The following is a 22,450-nucleotide window of genomic DNA, read 5'->3' on the forward strand; positions in this document are numbered from 1 at the left end:
TGTGCTCATTCACTCTTTCACTTGCTCATTCATTCATTCACGCGCTCATTCACTCATTCACTTGCTCATTCATTCATTCACGCGCTCACTCACTCATTCACACGGTCATTCACTCTCGTTCACGCGCTCACTCACTCATTCATTCATCATCTCATTCATTCACTTAGCGAAGTCTGCTCGCGCATCCATTCTCTCCACTCACCTGTTCATGCGCACGTGCTCACTCCTTCGTCCACTCACCTGCTGAGACACGCATTCATTCATCCATCCATCAGGGCCCCTGCTCATGCACTCTCCGCTCCTGCACTGGCTCACTCAGCCCACGCGCGGATGCAGCCTTCTCCCAGGGCCTCCTTCATGCCCCAGCCCATCCGCTTAGGTCCGTGCACGTGCTGATGGGATTCACTCATCATCCACCCACTCAGCCCCCAGACACCCACGCACTCCTCCCGCTCCTTCACGCATTCGGTGCTGGTGCACGCACGCTCCCGAGCACTGGCTCATCCTGCCTGCGGATTGACACGCTCGGCTCATTCATCTGCACGCTCATCCACACACTCACCGCTCCCGCGCCCACTCGCTTGGCCGTCCGCTGGCTCACGCATGCGTCGTTCCTGCGTTCCATTGGCTCGCGCACGCACGCGGCCGACTCGGCAGTGCGTTCATTCACACATCCACGCATGCACGCCTCCGTATCCATTCACTCATGCCCGCATTGATTCCTGCACCAAGGCGTGAGTCTGCTCCCTCCATCCTGCACGCACGAACTCAGTTGGCCCTTCGCTCTCCCATGCACGTAGCTCTTGGCTCATGGGCGTAGCGGGTCCTTCACGCACGCATCCGTTCACGCTGTCAATCATTGGCGCCTTCCCAGCCGGGTTTACTCTCCCGTGAGTCCCGGGCTCCCTCCACCATTGTCCTCACGTGTGCTCAGGAATGCGCGCTCGCTCTCTCTCTCTCTCTCTCTCTCTCTCTCTCTCTCTCTCTCTCTCTCTCTCTCTCATCCACCCTCCCACGTGTGCACCCAACGGCTGAGCCGGGCTCGCTCATTTCTTCCCCTTCTCTCCCGCGCGCATTCAATTAGATGGGGAATGGAATCCCGCCTCCCGGGCAGGGGGCCTCCCAGCCGGGCCTCCGCCGAGCCGCCCGCTGGCCTGGGGCCCGCGCCGGGGAAGCCACAGCAAACATTTGCTTAGGGGTTGGCTGAGTAAAGGTTAAATGTCCAAACCCGGGAGCCAGGAACCGCTGGCTGCGGCGGCGGGGAGCGGCCCCCGGGGGAGGGGAGGCGGCACTCGGGAGTGGAGCGCAGCCAGGTCCCCTCTTGTGTCTCCTGGCAGCCAGCCCAGGCTGGGCGACAGGCGGCGCGAGGGCTCTCTGGCCGGGGCTGCGACACCGCTGGGCGAGGCGAGTGGCGGCGCCGAGGTGGGGCCGGGCTTCCTGCGACAGGCCAATCGTGCCGCGCGGGCTGCGGGGCGGCGCGGGGGCACAGGCCGCCCGAGGGCCGCGGAGGTGCGGGGACTGCAGGGGCAGCGGGGCGTGGAGTCCGGGGAGCCGCGGAGGCCTGGGATGGAGGCTGCCGAGGGCGGCGGGAGCTTGGGGCGCGGGAGGGCAGAGCGCTGGGGAGGGGGCGCGGGCCCGGGAGGAGGCTGCGGGGTGAGCGCCCAGGAGCTGTGGAGGGAGCAGAGGAGCGTGGTTCGTGGAGATGGCCTGGCCTCAGCGGAGGCCGGGGACGAAGGCCGCCAGAGAGCGTAGGGGACGCCGGAGGGGTGGAGGGAGCGGGGCGCGGCCTCGCCAGGAGCCCGCGGGAGGTGAAGGCGGCGCGGGTCCTGGGCGGGCCGGGGAGGGGCAGGGCTGCTGCAGGGTTCAGGCATCTTGGGGGCAGCAGAGGGGAGGCTGGTTCGGGGAGGCAGCGGGAGGCGCCGGTGGAGGAGGTGGGCCGGGCTCCGGGGAGTTAGAGGGAGCGCGGATGGCGCGCAGGGTCTGGGTGGGGGGGCCTGGGCGCCGCAGCGGGAGGCCCTGCGCGGGAGGCCCGGGGGAGGCTAGAGGCCCGGGGAGGTGGGAGGACTTGGGGAGCGCAGCGCTCAGGGCGCAGGGTTGGCCCGGGAGAGGACAAGGAGCCCCGTTCGCGGGTCCGCCTTGGCGGCAGAGGATGCCGGCACTCGAAGGAGGTGTGGGGCGCGGGTAGGCGACTGAGGACACCCGCGTGGGGCCCTGGACACACCGGGTTCACAGGCTGCCCTGGGACGCACAGGGGCTGCGGGTCGCGGGGGGGGGTGGGGAGCCCAGGTGGAGGCTGGAGGCTGACCCTGCGCTGGGAAGTGTGGGGCGCAGGTGACAGGGGCCTGGGGTCCGGGGACTGTGGCCGGAGCTGCTACCCAGGGTTCCTCCCGCAGGCCTGGGCCAGGAGGATCCATCCACCGCGCCAGGGCGCAGGCTTCTCTCGGAGCCCGCGGCGGCCGCGCCTCCCAACATGTCCGGTGAGTAGCCACTGCTGGCTCCAGAAGACCCCCCCCCCCCCGCCTCTGTTGACCGTGACCACTGCTCCCAACCTGAGTCCCCAACTGGCTGCCGCGCCCAGGTCTCTGGGGCCTGAGGGAGGAGCATTTCTGATGTGGCCGGAGCCTGGGGGCGGGGGGGGGGGGTGGGGGGCTCAGCAGCCGAGGGAGGGGCTGATTTATGGCCTGATTGGGGGGGGGGGTCGAGATGTCACAGTTGTCCTCCTGTGAAAGTGTCACCTACAGGACCAGAGGAGCTGGGTTCACCGGAGTGATATTAAGCTGAGAGTCTCGCTGCGTGGGAGACGGTTGGGAAGAAATCGAGGCTCGAGAGCGAGGCCGGTTCAGAGTCAGAACATTAGTTTTATTTATTTTGTTCAATTTGTTTTTTGGGGGGGGTATCAGGGATCGAACTCGGTGCTTAACTCCTGAGCCCCGTCCCCAGCCCTATTTTGCATTTAATTTAGAGACAGGGTCTCCCTGAGCTGCTCAGGGCCTCGCTTTGGCGGAGGCTGGCTTTGAACCCGCGATCCTCCTGCCTCAGCCTCCGGAGCCGCGGGGATGACAGATTTACTTATTTTTTCTTGTCCCAATGATTCCCCCAACAGGCAGCAGGCCTGGGCTGGATGACCAACTTGCAGGGATTGCAGCCTGCTCAGCCCGGGGTCTCCCTTTCCTGGAGCTTGGGCAGGGGACATTGGGACAGTGAGACCTCGATCCTGTGTCTCCGAGCTCCGGGCTTTGCGGGGTCTCTCTCTCGGGGTGGACTGGGAGTCTCTGTGCCCGGCAGCCACAGAAAGGGTCCTCTGTTCCCAGAACCACGGTGGAGCTCCCGTGAGTGGCCACCGCGTGTCCCCCGCCCCCGAGGCCGCCGGGGGGTGTGTACAATGCCAGCATTCAGCCAGCCCACACCGCAGGACACGCCTTGGCCAGGCTTGGAATGTCCTGCTAGACCTGCTTTGGGGGCTCTTTGCAGGCATCAAAAAACACCTTTGAGCAGAGACGAGGCCCCGGGAGAAGCCCGTGGTGTTATTTGGGGGGAGAGATGGAAGGTGGATGCAGGGCGGAGGCCAAGAAATAGCCACTTTTTGGCAGACTCGGTGGAAGACTCTTGGCTGAGCCTCGAGTGGGTTTTTTAAGAGTGACTGCTTTGCTGACCTGGGGTCTGCAGCGTGCCCCTGGGTGCTGCCCCCCAAAGCTGGTCACCCCGATGTGTTAAAAGCAAACTGCATTCAAGTCAGCGGAGCTGGTTTTGCAGCTTAGATGGCCTCCAAGGGCCGGGGGAGGCTGCGATCCCTTCACGGGTCAATGTTCTTGTCCGGAGGGACAGTTGGTGGCCGGACACAGGGCCTCTTCCACTCGTGGGTGCTGTTAATATGAGTCGTAAGCCCGGTCTGTGATTCTTTTGTCCATCTTGGGTCCTAGGACGTTTATTGCCCCTTGGTCCTGGAGGCTGGAGGCTGGAGGTGCGAGGTCCAGGGTGGGCAGGGCGGCTCCTCCTGAGGCCTCTCTCTCCCCTGGGCTTGCAGCCGCCGTCTTCTCCCTGTGTCCTCCCGGGGCTGTCCCTCTGTGTGCGTCTGTGTCCTCATCTCCTCCTCTACAAGGACCCAGTCCTGCTGGGTCAGGGCCACCCTGGGGACCCCACTGCACCTCCATTCCCTCTGCCAAGACGCATGTCCACCCACACAGGCACGTCCCTAAAGGACCTTTGGGATGAAAGATGCTATGGTTTGGATACGGGGTGTCCCCCCTAAAGCTCATGCATGAGACCAGCCAGATGTGAAGTGTTCACAGGTGGAATGAGTGGGTTAGGAGAGGTGTAGACTGAAAGTGGATTAATCCACTTGGATGGACTCACTGGGTGGTGACTGCAGCAGGTGGGGTGTGGCTGGAGGAGGGGGTCCCTGGGCTGTGCCTTTGGGGTCTCTGTCCTGTCCCTGGTGAGCAGAGCTCTCTGCTCCCTGGTGTAGACTAATAGTGGATTAATCCACTTGGATGGACTCACTGGGTGGTGACTGCAGCAGGTGGGGTGTGGCTGGAGAAGGGGGTCCCTGGGCTGTGCCTTTGGGGTCTCTGTCCTGTCCCTGGTGAGCAGAGCTCTCTCTGCTCCCTGATGTAGACTAATAGTGGATTAATCCACTTGGATGAACTCACTGGGTGGTGGCTCCAGCAGGTGGGTGTGGCTGGAGGAGGGGGTCCCTGGGCTGTGCCTTTGGGGTCTCTGTCCTGTCCCTGGTGAGCAGAGCTCTCTCTGCTCCCTGGTGTAACCTAATAGTGGATTAATCCACTTGGATGGACTCACTGGGTGGAGACTGCAGCAGGTGGGGTGTGGCTGGAGGAGGGGTCCCTGGGCTGTGCCTTTGGGGTCTCTGTCCTGTCCCTGGTGAGCAGAGCTCTCTCTGCTCCCTGGTGTAACCTAATAGTGGATTAATCCACTTGGATGGACTCACTGGGTGTAGACTCATAGTGGATTAATCCACTTGGATAGACTCACTGGGTGGTGACTGCAGCAGGTGGGGTGTGGCTGGAGGAGGGGGTCCCTGGGCTGTGCCTTTGGGGTCTATGTCCTGTCCCTGGTGAGCAGAGCTCTCTCTGCTCCCTGGTGTAGACTCATAGTGGATTAATCCACTTGGATGGACTCACTGGGTGTAGACTAATAAGTGGATTAATCCATTTGGATGCACTCACTGGGTGGTGACTGCAGCAGATGGGGTGTGGCTGGAGGAGGGGGTCCCTGGGCTGTGCCTTTGGGGTCTCTGTCCTGTCCCTGGTGGGCAGAGCTCTCTCTGCTCCCTGGTGCCCTGTCCTGAGCTGCTCTCCTCCTCCAGGCCCTGCCGCCATCTTGTTCTGCTCCCCTTGGGCCAGAGCCATGGAGTCGGCCACCAGGGACTGGACCTCGGACACCATGAGCCCCAGAGAGACTTCTCCTTCTTGTCACGTCCTTTGATGTCACTGATGGGGGGAAAAACAACTAAAGCCAAAGAGAAATTCTGGGTCTCCCCTTCTCACCCGGCTTCTCTGGGCCTCTGTCTTCCCACCACCCCGTCCCTGGGCTCCGTGGAGAGCTGTGTCTGGCGGGACCCCACATCCAGCCTGCGATCCCCGTCTCTACTTCGCTGGGGACACTCGTCTGCCTTGGGTGGGCTCGTCCCTCCCGGGTTATTTTTAATCTAGTTTCTGTTGGAGACAGGAGAGAAGGGTTATTTGGGGGACTTTTGTGGCTTTGCAATGAGAGGTGACGTTCGGCTCAGTGAGTCACGGGGGGCGGGGGGGGGGTCCCCGATTTCTCTGGGCTTTGAAACCCGTCTCGGAGTTGGGGTGGGAATGGACGATGGGGCGGACACGCGGCGCGTCCCCGCGTTCCTGGGTGGGCGGGGGTCTCTGGATTGGCGTCTGCCAGTCAGGTGTTGGGAGCTGCCGTAAGTTCTACTGGTTTTCAGCCCTTAGCCGCCTCCTGGATCCATGTCCATGTGGCTCTGAAAGTGTTCATGGCTCGGGTCACTGCAGTCTCTGCCTCCGTCTGCACGGGGCTCCTCCTCTGGGTCTGTGTCCCCTCTGGGTCTAGCAGCACGGACTTTGGGAGCGATCTTCCTCCTCTCAGCCTAAGTCGTGGGCATCAGAGGGACATCAACGGCAACTTTTTGTGTATTTTTGGGGGGGTACCAGGGATTGCACTCGGAGGCCCTCGACCCCTGAGCCCCGTCCCCGGCCCTTTTTTTGCATTTTATTTTGAGACGGGGTCTTGCGAGGTTGCTAAGTTGTTGAGGCTGGCCTCCAACTTGCCGTCCTCCTTCCTTAGCCTCCTGAGCTGCTAAGATGACAGGCGGGGGCCCAACTTGTTCCTTGAATGTCCCTCGCGTGGGACGTCCGGTCCTCTAGGAAGCCTCCTTCCTTCCCCCACCCCTTCCCGCGCTGTTTGCGATTCGAGTTCTCCTGCACCTTTCTGTTCCCCATCAGCTCTGCGTCCGGGTGTGTTGCCTGAGCAACTGTCCATGTCAGTCCTGCCTGTGGGCGGGGCTTCTCGGTGGGCCTGAATTTGGGGGGTGACGTTGTGTGTGAGGAATTAGGGGATCCCTCTTCCACGTGGGGGTGACTTTCTCTTGGGGACCTTCCCTTTTCTTTAGAGTCGATTCCACTTTTAGATTTCTCCTGGGGATGGGGGGAGTTGGATTCTGAGGATCCCATCTGTGACCGTCCAGCAGGGGACACCTGGACTCTGGCTGTCCATCCGGTGGGTCCTTTGGTCCCTTCCCACCAGCGCTCAAGCCACTTCCTGTCCTAACCTCTGGTTTTGCTCCATCGTAGACGGCCCAGTGCTTTGGAAATATCCAGATCCATGCTGGCAGCCAGTCGATGTGGGCAGGGGACACTCTCCAGGGACAGAGGGGTCCTCTCAGAGGGGACAGGGACAGCGTGCCCCTCCTGCCCTCCAGTTTTATGAGGGTCCCAGGGAAGTCCCCAGAGAGCCCCGCCCAGGTCCCCTCCTGACTTTGACGGACAGCAGGGCGACCTCCGACCCTCCAGTCCCCACGGCCATGGCCACTCCGGGTCCCCCTGGCCCCTGCTGCCTGGTGCTCAGTGGAACCTGTTCTTGCAGATTTTAGGGTTGGAGGAAGGATCCTCGTCCCCCTGGGTCCCGGGACCTGGTCTGCATCAGGGTCCCAGAAGTCCCCCCTTCAGGGTCCCCTGGCCCCTCTCAGGGACGTGACTTCCCGCCTGCATGTCCCCTGCAGGTCACAGGGGGTGTGTGAGGACGGTGGCGGAGGCTGTGTCCGGAGGCCAGGCAGGGCTGCAGGTCCAGGGCTTCTGGGGAAGGAAGCTGTGGGGTCAGCACCGGGGGCCGTTGATAGAACTGTCCCCTGGACCTCCGGTGCCACCAGACAAAGTGTCTCTATTAGCTTTTCCCTGATGTGACCAAGTGACCTGAGAGGAGCAAAATGGCCTTCTCTTGGGCTCCTGGCTTCAAAGATGAGCGCCATGGTCAACTGGCTCCAAGGGAGAAAAAAAAACATGGCGGAAGGGAATGGAGGTGGGAGGGTCCTGCCAATCAGGAAGAAGAGAGAGAGGGAGGGAATGCAAGGGGCTGGACAGAAGGTCAGCCAGGACACACACCTGCTAACTGGTTTCCTTTAACTAGGTCCCACCTGCCATCATCCATCCAGCCCTAAATGGATTAATCCTTTCCATCCATGGGACGCTTGATAGACTTCAGGATATGGTTGTGTGGACTTCATCCAGGCGTTCTCAGAAGTGTGTTATTAGGGGATTTTTTTTGTGGTGTGGACACCGTAGCCATTTCGTCGGTGTAAGGAGACTGTGTGATGTCCACACAACAGAATCCGGCAAGTGGATTAATCCACTTGTGAGGTCAGAGCGTCACGATCCCTCATCAAGCCCCACTTGTGAGCCAGTGTCCCAGGGAATCTCTCGGGAGAGTCACCCTCATGTTCTTGTCCCACCCCCAGTGACCACCCAAGCCTTCGTCACGCTGGCCACCAATGATATTTACTGCCAGGGGGCCCTGGTGTTGGGACTGTCCTTGAGGAACCACAAGACGTCGAGGAAGCTGGTGGTGCTGATCACCCCTCAGGTGTCCAGCCTGCTCAGGTAAGAGCTGGGGACTCCACATGCCCCCCGATGGCAGTAAAGGTCACCAAGCCCACGGGGACCCGGGACATACTCTCAATCCCCCCCTTGCAGGTTGGTTCCCAGGAGCCGATGAGCATTTCTGTCTCCAATGTGGATTTTTCAGTCCATCGGAACCACCCAGAACTCGGGGGGGATCCTCCTGAGGCGGAGGCAGGATTGGAAGTCTGGTCCTTTCCTAAGGAGCGGTCGGGAACCACAGTGTTAGTTTCCGTTGCTGTAACAAAACACCTGAGGAAATCCAGGTTTATGGTGTTGGACGAAAGGTTTACTATGTTGGCTCGTGGTTTCAGCAGGTCTTAGTCCGTGGTTGGTGGCTCCATTGCTCTGGGCCTCAGCCGATTGTTTCTTTCTGGAATTTTCCGCCGAATAGCTTGGGATCATGGTTGATGGCGGGTCATTGAAACCAGGAGCCAGGAGCAACCCCACCCAGGTTGTGACCACCACGTAGAATGGATGGATGGTGGACAGATGGTAGGTAGGTAGGTAGGTACACGTACTTCAGATATTGAGACAGTAGATCGTAGCTGGAGGGAGACAGAGATCGATATGCAAAGTGGGAAAATGCAGAGTTTGGCTACCATCCTTCATATATAAAGAACTCTTATAAATCACTAAGCAAAGACAGAGTAGCGGGCGTGTGTGTGTGTGTGTGTGATGAGCACGTCTCCATCCCTCTCAAATAGTCACACCGGGTCAGTCTTTGCTTTAGTCTTTGAGGTCTTTGCCTCCCTGGGGTCGGCCAATGTCTTTTAAAATGGTGGCCTCCTTGGGTGGATCTCTGAGCTGGATGCCCAGAAACACGATCAGATTTGGACCGTCTTGGCTGTGACCATTCTCTTGAAGGGTCCTCCCAAGGAATGGGTGCCGAGGTTGTATTTCCTCTTGATCCAACAAGTCAGTCAGCGTCCAAACAGAAAGAGATCAAGGGAAGAAAATACATTTGGTCACAGTGGACATCGGCCCTGGGTCCATTTAACTTTCGCATTCACACAGGACCTGTCAGATCTGGGCAAAGTGACCATGCATGAGAAGTTGGTGCACCTGGGTCTCTGGGGAGGGGACCCTGTGTGATTTGCTCCCTGTCCCTCCACCCCTTGAATGATGCCCATCCCTTGAATGACCCCACAACCCATGTGTGATTCTCATGATTTCTACGTCCTTAGCAGGGGACAGTGTTGTTCATATTTATGTGTGTCCCTCTCTCTCTCTCTTTTTTTTTTGGTACTGGACATTGAGCCCAGGGGTGCTTAACCCCTGAGCCACATCCCCAGCCCTGTTGATTTTTTTATTTGAGACGGGGCCTCACTAAGTGGCTGAGGCTGGCCTCCAACTTGTGATCCTCCTGCCTCAGCCTCCCGAGCCACTGGGAAACCACAGGCTTGCACTACGGTGCCTAGCCATGTGCCTACGTCTTAATGTCGACTCCAGATGGTCTTTTAAATATTTAGAGAGGACGGCACAGAGACCGTGGGTAAGGTAGGACGTCGCAGACCAGGTTGACTTTTCCTGCACTGGTTAAGGGGGCAGAAGACAGAGAGTGGCCCCTGACCACACACCGCCAGGGGTGTGAGGCCAGGAGACCACCCCTCTCCCAGGCATTGTGGTGCAAGCCTGTCTGCAGAGGCACAACCCGAGTGCTTCCGACGGCATGCACAAAACGTATTCCACTTCTAGAGGTGGGCAGAGCCATACTGCAGGGTTTGAGGTCACAGGATTTAGGGTTGGAGGAAGGAGCCTCGTCCCCCTGAGTCCCGGGACCTGGTCTGCGTCAGAGTCACAGAAGTCCCCCTTCAGGGTCCCCTGGCTCCTCTCAGGGACATGACTTCCCGCCTGCATGTCCCCTGCAGGTCACAAGTGGTGTGTGAGGACGGTGGCGGAGGCTGTGCCCCGAGGCCAGGCAGGGCTGCAGGTCCAGGGCTTCTGGGAAGGAAGCTGTGGGGTCAGCACCAGGGGCCATTGATAGACTTGTCCCCTGGACCTCGTGTCCCAGCACCCAGGTCTGTCTGTCCCCTTCAGAAACATTGACAAAGAATAAATGAAGTAGGCACAGTTGGCATTCTCCATTATCAAGTCATGTGTTTCCCTTTATGGAGAATAAATATCCTGGGACAGACACATTAGGTTTGTGCAACCCAAAGTTTCTCCTCAAACATTCACGCATGTATCTAAGCATCCGTTCATGAGTCTGGCTTGCAAGAATTATTATGGCGCTGTTTGCTTACCGTAGATTTTCTCTGTTCCTCATTCATTCTGTATTTATTATGTGGAATTCTTTCTTTCCTGGTTGTGTATTCAAAAGTTTTAGCAATGGAGACCCAGAAACATTTATTTTAATGCTTTGTGTATGTTATTTTGCTGAACAAATTATTTCTGCTCTGGAAATTGGAATCTTTTCCTCGTTGGGTCCTGGTGTCCTGTTATCATACTTTTATCCATTTTCTAGCACCTGCTTAAATTTGAAAAAAAAATTGTCATCATAACATGTTCCAGGTCACTATGAAGTAGAGTGTCAGCCAAATTTAAAAAAAAAAAGAATGATCATAATGGACCAGGGATAAGTTTATTTTGATAAAAAAAATATAATATTTCAAGATCTGCGCTTCAAACTTGTATGCAACTAACAATGTGGGTTTTGAACACGTAAAGCAAAAATGGACGGGAGATTGCAGTGGACATCTGAGGGTTCCTATCAGTTTGGCATTCACACCTCTCTGCCCACATATTTTATGAAGGGAGCTACCTTTCTAAGAGATGATCTGAGTCAGTCTATCTAGAACGGTTCCCTTCAACCTGTATGCTTGTCCCGTTTGGGGGTCATTTCCAGAACGAGTGCAAAGTGTGCCCAGTTGAGAGACAGCCATGGAAGACAACCCCAAATGCTGAGTCTTCAGTGGGTGTGATGGGAATTGGAGCTTTGTCCTGGGCTAATGGTCCCCTGCTGACCCGTGTCTTTATCAGGGACGTCCTCTCACGGGTGTTCGATGAGGTCGTTGAAGTCAATCTGATGGACAGCGAAGACTACATCCACCTGGCCTTCCTGAAGAGACCTGAGCTGGGGGTCACCCTCACCAAGCTCCACTGCTGGACCCTCACTCGCTACAGCAAGTGCGTCTTCTTGGATGCCGACACCCTGGTGAGTGCAGGGAGTGGTCAGGACCAACTTCTCGGCTCGATGAGGAGGCCAGAGACAAGATGTACCATTCCAAGGTCTACTCCCCCCAGCTAGGTCCCACCTCCTACAGCCTAGACCACCTCCCAATAACCCTTTCATCTAGGTATCCATCAATGGGTCAATCCATTGATGAGCTCAGAACCCTCACCATCCAATCACAACCCAAATGGCATGATCTAGAAACCAGTGCATGTTGGAGGGAGTTGCAATTAGGGGTCAAGTTCTCAAGGGCACAGTGAGTTGCTGAGAGCTAGGATGTTGGGTAGCCTAAAGGAACCAAGTGCATTTTGGACTCGCTCTGAGTTTCGTGGAACGGAAACAAATCCTAAGTGGTCATTGAATGGGCTCCAGGACCTGGGAGGCAAGCTAAGAGTTTTGCAAAATAAAAGAAAGTTCTAGAATCCCCCAAGAATGGGTGCTGGCTCAAGATGGCGTATCCCAGAGACCATTGCCGCTCTGCGACGAAATTCACCCAGTATCTGCTTGATATGGATGGTCTCCATGTCCCTTCCTGGGATCCCAGTTCCATTTTGCACACTTGCTGATGTAAGTAAGGATGATCCTCCTCGCTCTAGAATCTTAAGCATCCGTGAGAAAAATCATTTTCCAGACCCAGGGCGGACTCGACAACTGCAGGTCAACTGGAGAGGAGTCTTCCTCGTTTCACCTTAAAAGTTTTAAGAATCTCACAAAAAAAATTGGTCTAAGGTTTCCGGGCACCAGAGGTGCATTGGGCTCACTCTCGGTCCCTGTGGAATTTTTGGGTTGCTCAGTGGAGGTGACAGATGTGTGGCTTTGCCTCGCCAGGTTCTGCACAACATCGACGAGCTGTTTGACCGGGAAGAACTCTCGGCAGCCCCGGATCCGGGATGGCCCGACTGCTTCAATAGCGGGGTGTTTGTCTTCCAGCCGTCCCTGGAGACCCACCAGCTCCTGCTGCAGCATGCCACGGAGCATGGCAGCTTTGACGGTGAGTGAGGGCAGGACCCGTGGCCGGGATCCAGTTTTATACCCAGCTAAACGTGTCTCTCGCATCCACGAGCTGGAGCCTGCAGACAAAGGTGCACGCTGAGAAGTGAGCCAGTCCGGGTGACAGGGAGACATCAGGAAGGTATTAGGTCAATATGCAGCAGCCAGGAGAACCTTTGGAACACTCCCTCCCAGGTAGAGAGAGCACCTTGGCAGTGCCGATGGTATACAACAGGTGCTCAAACCTTCCTCCGAAGGACCAAATAACTGATACTGTCAGCTTGGCAGGGTGCATGGTCTTTGTTGCAAACACTTCATTCTGCACGTGTAACTTGGAGGTGGACGTTGGAAGAAAAACAGTGAACGTGGCCGACTTTCAATAAGACCAGTTTGCAAACAGGGGCTCAGGGTGATCCCCGAGAGGGAATTAAGGGGGGAAATGGTCATCCTCAGATTTTTTTTTTCATCACTGTGATCAAAAGACCTGACGAGAACAATGAGAGGAGGAAGAGTTGATTTGAGGCTGCTCCTGGTGTCCGAGGTCCAGTCCACGGTTGGCCGACTCCATGGCTCTGGCCCAAGGGGAGCAGAACAAGATGGCGGCAGGGCCTGGAGGAGGAGAGCAGCTCAGGACAGGGCACCAGGGAGCAGAGAGAGCTCTGCCCACCAGGGACAGGACAGAGACCCCAAAGGCACAGCCCAGGGACCCCTCCTCCAGCCACACCCCACCTGCTGCAGCCACCACCCAGTGAGTTCATCCAAGTGGATTAATCCACTATTAGGTTACACCAGGGAGCAGAGAGAGCTCTGCCCACCAGGGACAGGACAGAGACCCCAAAGGCACAGCCCAGGGACCCCATCCTCCAGCCACACCCCACCTGCTGCAGTCACCACCCAGGCAGTCCATCCAAGTGGATTAATCCACTATGAGTCTACACCTCTCACAACCCAGTCATGTCACAATATGGCGGCAGGACCTGGAGGAGGAGAGCCGCTCAGGACAGGGCACCAGGGAGCAGAGAGAGCTCTGCTCACCAGGGACAGGACAGAGACCCCAAAGGCACAGCCCAGGGACCCCTCCTCCATCCACACCCCACCTGCTGCAGTCACCACCCAGTGAGTCCATCCAAGTGGATTAATCCACTATTAGGTTACACCAGGGAGCAGAGAGAGCTCTGCTCACCAGGGACAGGACAGAGACCCCAAAGGCACAGCCCAGGGACCCCTCCTCCAGCCACACCCCACCTGCTGCAGCCACCACCCAGTGAGTTCATCCAAGTGGATTAATCCACTATTAGGTTACACCAGGGAGCAGAGAGAGCTCTGCTCACCAGGGACAGGACAGAGACCCCAAAGGCACAGCCCAGGGACCCCCTCCTCCAGCCACACCCCACCTGCTACAGTCACCACCCAGGCAGTCCATCCAAGTGGATTAATCCACTATGAGTCTACACCTCTCACAACCCAGTCATGTCACAATATGGCGGCAGGACCTGGAGGAGGAGAGCCGCTCAGGACAGGGCACCAGGGAGCAGAGAGAGCTCTGCTCACCAGGGACAGGACAGAGACCCCAAAGGCACAGCCCAGGGACCCCTCCTCCATCCACCCCCCACCTGCTGCAGTCACCACCCAGTGAGTCCATCCAAGTGGATTAATCCACTATTAGGTTACACCTCTTCTAATCATTTCACCTCTGAACCTTCTTGTGTTATCTCACACATGAGCTTTTGGGACACACCTCATATGTATACCATGTCATTGTCCCCTAGGCCCCCCAAAATCTCATACAAAATCCATGTAGCCCCTTTCCAAGAGTCTGCACGGTCCTAACCTCACAATGGGGAAGCCATTGTAACGACCAGATGGAATTCGCTGGGGGTGAGTGGAGGGCGCTGGAGGTTGTCTATAGTTTTATTATTGATTTTGGGGGGGCAGTGGATGCAGATCTTGTAGGGAACACACCCTGATTTTTAGTAATGGCATGGGTAGCCGATCACCGCCAAGAAGAGCGGGAACACTGTAGCGGGCCGAGAGGACCTCTCGAGGCCAGCGTAGACCTTAGGTCCTTCACAGAAGGCGGACCTGAGACCTGCACCCAACTCTGCTGACCTCTGTTTGTGTTGGCGGGTGGCCCAGGCGCAGATCAAGGCTTGCTGAACAGTTTCTTCAGGGACTGGCCGACAGCGGACATCCACAAGCATTTGCCGTTCATCTACAACCTGACCAGCAACGCAGCCTACACCTACAGTCCAGCCTTCCAACAGTAAGCCCTCCGCCATCTTGAACCCCAACGGGCCGTAGCCACTGGGTTGTTTTTATCTCCCAGATGAGATATCAGCTGTTGGTAGAGGAGAGGGAAATAGATCACCCTGTCCCCGTAGGCCAGGCAAGCGCCATACCCCTGGGCTATACCCCCAGGCTTTTAAAAAAAGTTTTATTTTGAGACAGGACCTCAGTAAGTTGATGAGGCTGGCCTCCGACGTGCGATCCTCCTGCCTCAGCCTCCTGAGTCACTCATCTTCCAGGTCTGTGCACCACGGCACCCAGGAACATATTTGTTTTGAAAACAGGGATTTCCTTTTTGGTAAAAAAAAAAAATAATTATGAAATTTATGTATAGTGGGTTGCTTTTGAGGAATGGATGACGGTATTCCTTAATCTTTCAGCCTTAGATTCTGTGATGGTAGAAAAGTAGAGAAGATGAGTTCCATGGGGTTGTACCTCTTTGGGTCTTTAGTGATTTTTTTTTTTCTTCCCTGGGGTCCTGGGACCAAAAATTCGGAGCTCTGCTGCCAGAGGAGATGTTCAAATGAAAATCAAAATGTGATAATAATCCAGGAGATGAATAACTCCAGCAGGGGTCCTGCTGCCCCCCCCCACAGGGAGGCAGAAATTGGTTCTGGGGATGGCAAATAGTCTTTTTGTTGTTGTTGTTGTTGTTAATATATTTTTTAAAAAAATAATGTACGAATCTCAAATAGACCATGTGCCTTTAGTGTTAAAAATTTCACGGGGAGTTAATTAAAACCAAAAAATGTCCCAAAAGCACTTGGGGAGTGATAATGAATGGCACCGGAAAAAAAAAAAAAAAGGTTCAGAAGGGGAGATTTCAGAATCTTTGATCCTTTTTTTTATTTTTACAGGCGTTTGGTTTGCAGCCTGTATTATCTGCCACAAAAGCTCTTTTTTATTTTCTCGTCCCCATCCTTTTTCTAAAAACTGCACATGTGGATTTTTTAAATGATCTTTAGGGGGCCCCGGGCGCGGTGGCGCACACACCTGGGAACCCAGCGGCTCCGGAGGCTGAGGCAGGAGGATGGCGAGTTCAAAGCCAGCCTCCGCCAGAGCGAGGCCCTGAGCAACTCAGGGAGACCCTGTCCCTAAATAAAATGCAAAATAGGGCTGGGGGCGGGGCTCAGGGGTGGAGCACTTAACCTCGTGTGCAGAGGCCCTGGGTTCCATCCCCAGCACCGCACACACACACCAAAAAATCCCCCCCAAATGTTATTCCCTTTACACAGAGTAACTGTCAATCACTGCCCTGCTAAGGTCCCTGTCCACAGTGGTAGCTGTTTCCCCTCGGTGAGGGGTGCTCGGGCGCCCTCTTGTGTCCTTTCCTGGTGGAAAATCGGAATCTGTCCTTTCTCCTCCCCAGGTTCGGCTCCAGCGCGAAGGTGGTGCACTTTCTGGGGTCCACTAAGCCCTGGAACTGCACATACGACCCGCAGACCGGCTCCGTCTCCGAGCAGGGCGCGGGGTCCGGCCCCCGGCAGCACGTGACCTTCCTGAATCTCTGGTGGAGGCTGTTCCAGGAGGGCGCGCGGCCTCTGTACCCAACCTCCCATGCGCAGGAGAGGCAGGGACCTGCGGGGCTCCGCGTGAGTGCACGTTCCTCTGCTAGTTCGGCTGACGACCAGCCTGTCCCCGCCAAGACCCACAGCTCCCCTGGCTTCTCCCCATTAGGTCTAAGCACGCAGATGCTCCGTATCCGCGGATGCTCCGTATCCGCGGGTGCTCCGTATCCTCGGTTCCCTTCCAACCGCGGATGCAAACCACTTCTTCAAATAGCTGCGTCTGCACGGAACCAGTGCACAGGCCCATTTCCCCCCTCGTTCTTACTCCCCCAAACAATCGGACAGGTATCCCCCGTCCCCAGCCCCTATTTTGCATTTTATTGAGAGACAGGGTCTCCCCGAGTTGAGTAGGGCCTCGCTTTGGCGGAGGCTGGCTTTGAACTCGCGATCCTCCTGCCTCGGCCTCCCGAGCCGCTGGGATCACAAGGCGTGGGCCACCGCGTCTGGCTGGAGGTCAACTTTAATTTTTGCTTGGAAAAAACAGAAATCAGTGGTTCCGGATGCTACTTGTCGGGAACCTTTGAAGGCTTTCGATAGGAGCAAACAGGAAGGAGCTGATTGGTTCTCGGGCCACCTTGTGGGTGGCTGCCACACAGGACACTTGTGGGTCATTTACAGGTTCTTGGGAATCCAGTTGCACAAATCCTTGCATTTGATGGGCAGCTCTTGCACACCCACGGGGCAGGATGACCGGGGGGACCAGGGCAGAGCGGAATAGTGAAAATGTGTCCTTTTGTGTGTGTGCGTTTACGTGCAGGTTTGCTCAGATGGTCTCGAGGTGCCGTGTGCAGATTCAGCCCCCAGTGCTGCAGAGCCGTGTGCAAACTCGGCTGCCCCTTCTGAGGTGCCGTGTGCAAATTCTGCACCGGGATCGGGCCACCTGCGGTCTGCTCTGGAGAACACGTCCACCACCACGGTGGCGGACACCCCGACTCGCCCTGAAGGAGGGGAAGATGTGAGTACCCGCCTCCCACACTCTGCCCAGAGGCGCCCACGCCCTGACCCCGCACAACCTTGTACTAACAAAGGGGGTTTTGCAGATGGGTTGGAGTCCTGAACTCATCATGAAGTAAAAATAATACAAGTAGAAAATTCATTGCTTACGTTCAACCTACCAATCCTCCTGGCAATTTGGGAGGCTGAGGCGGGAGGATCGCATGTTGGAGGCCGGCCTCGGCCATTTAGTGAGATCCTGTCTTAAAATTTTTTTTAAAAAAGTAAAAAGGGCTGGGGGGGGGTTCGGCTTAGTGGTGGAGAATTCCTGGGCTCCCTCACCAGTACTCTCCCTCCCCGCATGAAAAATAGTGAATTCGAACTCGTACCGAAAACGGGTCCCTTTCACACTCCTATGAGTCGGTCTGTTTATCATTGCTATCATAAACTACCTGAGACCGAGGGATGGATAAAGGAGAGAGGTCCAGACAGGTCAGGATTTTGTAGGCTCTTCAGTGGGTCCCACGATCCGATGTGCCACCTCTCAATGTCGCCGCACCGGGGACCAATCTTCTAGAGTGTGAACACTTGAGGGAAAAACGCTAGAATCGGAGAGAAACCAGAGAGAGATCCGTGGTCCAAATAGGAATGAGGAGAAAAGTGCTGGGTGTAAACCCGTTTCTCACCCTTTCAACTTTCCTGTCCCCCGCGGCCGCCCTGGCCTCTGTGAATAGTGGTTGGGCAGGTGGACTCTGGCCTTGGCCCGTTTGACGTTGCTATAACAAAATGCTGTGGAGCGGGGAAACCGATAAAGAAAAGAGGTTTCTCCAGCTCATGGCAGAGATGTCCCGTGGGGAGACAGAGAAATCTGTTCCCCTGAAGCCACTTTGGGGGGTGGTCCTACCCTCATCAGTTCACGTAGCCCCATGACATCTCCAAACTCTTCCTCCAACACCATTAACCCATGGCTCTGGGGGTTACGTCTGTGTGTCAAGCATGAACTTTTGGGGAACACCTTCGCAGCACGGCACCTGTGTATTTTATGAGGAGCCTGTTTCCCCCAAAAAAATGACGGTCGTTGCAGTTGTAAAACCCCGTGTATTTCCTGAATGAATTTTTTTTTTTTTTTTTGTGAATGAATTCTTTTTTCTGAATGAATTTTGCAGCCCTGCTGCCCCCTTATGGCCATTTATTGAATTGCAGATTCTGGAGTCTTGATTTTTTTTTTGAGGAGCCAAAAAATAATATATATTTTTTGAGACCCACCCCTCAAAAAATATATATTATTATTATTATTATTTATTATTATTATTATTGCAGAAAAGCTGGGTGTGAATTCTAGGGGTGTTTATTCAAAAGAGCTACCTTTGAGTGTTTAATGATAACCATTATCTAACCCCCGGGACATTTTTATATAAAATAATTAGCATGGTGATTTTTTTTTTCTCCTAAAAAGAGAAACTTCCAGAATTTTGGCTGGGGTTTCGTTCGATCTGTAAACCAGTTTTAGGATTATTAACGTCTCCAAGGAACTGAGCCTTCCAACTCTCTGAACTTGGTCCATTTCTATACTTCTATCTTTAATTTCTCTCGACACTATTTTATTTTATTTTATTTTATTTGCAGTGGACTTTTTTGTTTCGTTAGGCTTGTTAATTTTTGAGACTAAGTAAATAGCCCATTGCTTAATTTATTTTCCTGATATTGGCGTGTAGAAATGCATGTGACTTCTGAATCCAGACGGTGTGCTGGATTTTTTCAGGCGACGACACAACATTCTCTTTGATTTTTCCTGCAAACAAAATGACAGTATCTGCAGGTGGGAAATTTGTAATTTCTTCGAACATTAAACATGCGCCTATTGCGTCATGCAACCGTTCCACTCCGAAGTTTGCTCAAGAGAAATGAAAGCTTATATTTTATTTTTATCTATATTTTATTTCTATTTTTATGTTTGATTTTGAGGCTGGCTTCAAATGTCCATAAAGATGGTAGCACTTTTATATATAGTAGCTTTGCAATGGAACAAGTGTCCATCCAGAGGTGAATGTGTGAACCAATCGAGGCGAATTCCTAGAGTGGAATACTATGCAGCCCCATAAAGCAAGCAGATGGCTGCAGTGTCATTACCACACGGACATTCTGCGGCTGTTTCCCGATTTCAGAGTCTATTTCTCGCATTGCTGATGGTCTTGTGTCTGATCCATCCTTTTTCTGCGTTCCCGCAGGTCTGATGCTTGTTGTTGGGTTTGGTTTTTCTCTTGGTTTTCACTCATTTGATCTTGTCTTCTCACAGGATGGTTAATTTTTGGAAATGGAAGGCTAGACATGGTTTATGGGAAATTTTTTTTTTTTTGCAAAAATAATTTGAAATTCTGAATCAGACTATCCTTGTCCAGAAGAGGATTCTTTTGGTATCCCTCTTCCAACTTTCACACGTTTCTGGGCGGAGAGCAAAATTTTGGATTCGTTGGATTTCGTTTCTGGGCTTCTCTGCTCCGTCCGCCTGTCCTTCCTTAGAGCTACCCACGGGTCTCTGGACCGTGTCCCAGGCCACGGTCTCTTCTTTCAAGGTGAATTGAATGTCAGGCAGTCTATCGTGGATGAATCAGTCCCGTAAGGACAAACCCATTTGTTCACCAGCTTCCCGAAACCTGGCTGAGAGGCTGCGTTGGCCCCATACTATTTCTTGGGTTTCTGTCTTCATCTTGTGTAAAGATGGACGTGTTTTCTAGTTATTGGTAAGAATAAGGGGGATATTGATTTGACAATTTTTTTTAGGTTTATGTTTTATTTAGTATTGTTTTTAATAAACCTGTGGGGTCAGGCGCCGTGGCGCACACCTCTAATCCCAGTGTCTCGGGAGGCCGAGGCGGGAGGATCCCAAGGCTGAGGCCAGCCTCAAAATCAAATATTAAAAAAATAATAAAATATAGATGAAAATTAATAATAAAAAAGGGCTGGGGATGTGGCTCTGTGGTTAAGCACCTCTGGGTTCAATTCCAGGTACCTCAGTACCCAACTTTGAACCCACAGAGCCACATCCCCAGCCCTTTCTTTTATCTTTACTTTGAGACAGAGTCTCACTAATTTGCTTAAGTTGCTGAGGCTGGCCTCCAACTGGCCATCCTCCTGCCTCAGCCTCCAGAGCCCGCTGGGACGACAGGTGTGTGTGCCCCCAACACCTGGCCCCGGTTTTATTTTGCATTTTTTTTTTTTATTTTGAGACAGGGTCTGGCCGAGTTGCTTAGGGCCTCGCTAAGTTGCTGAGGCTGGCCTCCAATTCGCCATCCTCCTGCCTCAGCCTCCTGAGTACCTGGGATGACAGGCGGGCATCATTGTCCACCCCCACCCCAAGTTGAAAGCGAGCTTCTGATTTGAGTCGCATCCAAGTTTTGGGTGGCACAGGGTTTCCTGGGCTCCGTGAAGCTGTTCAGGGACCCGGCGTCCTGCTCTGTCCGTGCAGCTGTGACCCTGTGAGAGCATCATTGTGCACAGAGCAGCTACGGCAGAGAACATTGCCTGGCACCCGCCGGACTCGGTCTCCATAGCTGAGGCCAGGTGTCCCCGGCACCCTGGAGGCAGGGACCCTGCCCACCTGTTGGTAAAGCTGTGTCCATGCCAAGGTCCGGGTCTCACCTGTTGGCTCTTCCTTCATAACAGACGGGAGGCCGCCCTGACACCCTGACTCCGGCCGGCATCCCGTGTGCGCCTCGGCCACCGCTGGCCCTGCCATTTCCAGACGTCGCTGAGACCCAACCCAGCCGGGTACACTGGCCCCTTCTGTCCCACATGCTCTCTGTCTGTCGCTTGTCCTTTCTCTCAGAAGATCTGCATCAGCCCAGCAGACCCCGGGTTTTCCCACTTCACCCTGAATCGCCTAAGGGCTTTAGCCAGGAACAGAAAAGAGCCACGTGGTAGTGCACGCCTGCGGCTCTGGAGGCTGAGGCAGGAGGATTGCCAGACGGAGGCCAGCCTCAGCTACTTAGCCAGAACTGAAGCAGCTTAATGAGACCTTGTCTTTAAATTTTAAAAAAAAATTAAGAAAAAAGAAAAGAAAACCAATAAAACCAAAAAAAAAAAAAAAAAAAAGAAAGAAAGAAAACCAATATGTGCCCAAATTTGCAAATTCAGCTTTATCAGAACTATGCATAGGTTGGGGGGAAAAACCATACACAGGGTTCCGTACTGTGCAAGACTTCTGGCATCCACCGGGGGTCTTGGGACATAGCCCCTGTGAAAAAAGAGGAGCCAACTCTAATTGAAAATTTTTAATTTTTAACTTTAATTGAAATTTTTTCTTTTTTCTTTCTTTTTTTTTTTTTTTTTGCTACTAGGGCTATTGAACTCACGGGTGCTGAACCACTGAGCCACATCCCAGCCCCTCTAAAATATTTTGAGACAGGGTTCTGGCTGATTTGCTTAAGCCCCCTCTAAGTTGCCGAGGCTGGCCTCCAACTTGCAATCCTCCTTCCTCGGCCTCCTGAGACGCCCATTATTTATTTATTTATTCATTTATTTATTTTAAGCATGGGTACTCCCCTCCCCGCAAAGGCTATCGAGTAGGGCGTCTTCATTTTTATCTCGTTTCCTCCGTCCTTTGGGCGAAGATGAGCATTCCCTGCATCCTCTTGAAGACTAACGATGGAATGGTTGTGTTTCTAGCAGGCAGCGAATCGAGTCAAAGGTGGCCCCGCTGAGGAATCCTTGGATCCGAGTCAGGAGGTCCCTGGGGAGCCCTGCAGAGACCCCGGTGCTCAGGAATCTCTGGAGGTGACACCTGCATCCCTTTGCCTTGCCCATCACTCCTGATGGATGCTCTCGGCCAGCTCTGCAGCCAGCCCAATGCACATGTCTATCCTTAATCCAAATTTCCAGCCTCAGCTTGTCCAACTCGGGCTCTGTCTGCCTCTGATCCACTCGTCTTCTCTCTGCCGTTTGCTGGGGGCTGGTTGGTGTCCTCATTCCTGTCTTTGGCTCGGATCTTGCCTGTTCTGTCCTCAAAAGCTTTTCATCGGAAGTTGATCTGAAGAAACTTTGTGGGTAGATTCAAGATGGTGGGCTGCATTCCAAAATTGCCCTGTGAAGGAAGGTTGGGGGGCTGTTTGGGGGGGGGAGCAATGCATAGCTGCAAATCAAACACACTATTTCTTCCGTGTCTGAGAAATGGGACACTCCTTCTTCTCTTCCTTCCTCTTATGATCGTTCGCATCCTGCATTTCATTCTCTCGGGTGCGTTGAATGAAAGCCAGCAGCAACTTTTTTGTTTGTAAAAATGAACGACCAGATCATGCCTTTTCTCTTTAGGCAACAGTAAATCCGTTCAAGGTCATAATCCCCTTCCATGACACCCCTCCAGCATTGGGACCTGGGCCTGG

The 22,450-nt window shown here is 54.4% G+C and overlaps 1 protein-coding gene across 8 annotated transcripts in view; it reads left to right on the forward strand.

The window, feature by feature from the left end:
* The first annotated feature begins 1,036 nt into the window (after positions 1-1,036).
* Positions 1,037-22,450, forward strand: part of Gyg2 (glycogenin 2) — a 27,652-nt gene continuing 6,238 nt past the window's right edge. Inside the window, exons 1-11 of one of the 8 annotated variants that reach the window (XM_078035241.1) lie at positions 1,037-1,422; positions 2,394-2,477; positions 7,961-8,102; positions 11,103-11,277; positions 12,124-12,286; positions 14,422-14,548; positions 14,730-14,810; positions 15,941-16,163; positions 16,897-17,094; positions 20,736-20,840; positions 21,738-21,845. In XM_078035241.1, the coding sequence (XP_077891367.1) occupies positions 2,471-2,477; positions 7,961-8,102; positions 11,103-11,277; positions 12,124-12,286; positions 14,422-14,548; positions 14,730-14,810; positions 15,941-16,163; positions 16,897-17,094; positions 20,736-20,840; positions 21,738-21,845 (1,329 nt within the window). In that variant the 5' untranslated portion in view covers positions 1,037-1,422; positions 2,394-2,470. The other 7 variants (XM_078035240.1, XM_078035235.1, XM_078035236.1 and 4 more) reach the window with 7 other exon arrangements.

This window comes from Ictidomys tridecemlineatus, chromosome Y (genome assembly GCF_052094955.1).
Source record: "Ictidomys tridecemlineatus isolate mIctTri1 chromosome Y, mIctTri1.hap1, whole genome shotgun sequence".
Classification (NCBI taxonomy): domain Eukaryota; kingdom Metazoa; phylum Chordata; class Mammalia; order Rodentia; family Sciuridae; genus Ictidomys; species Ictidomys tridecemlineatus.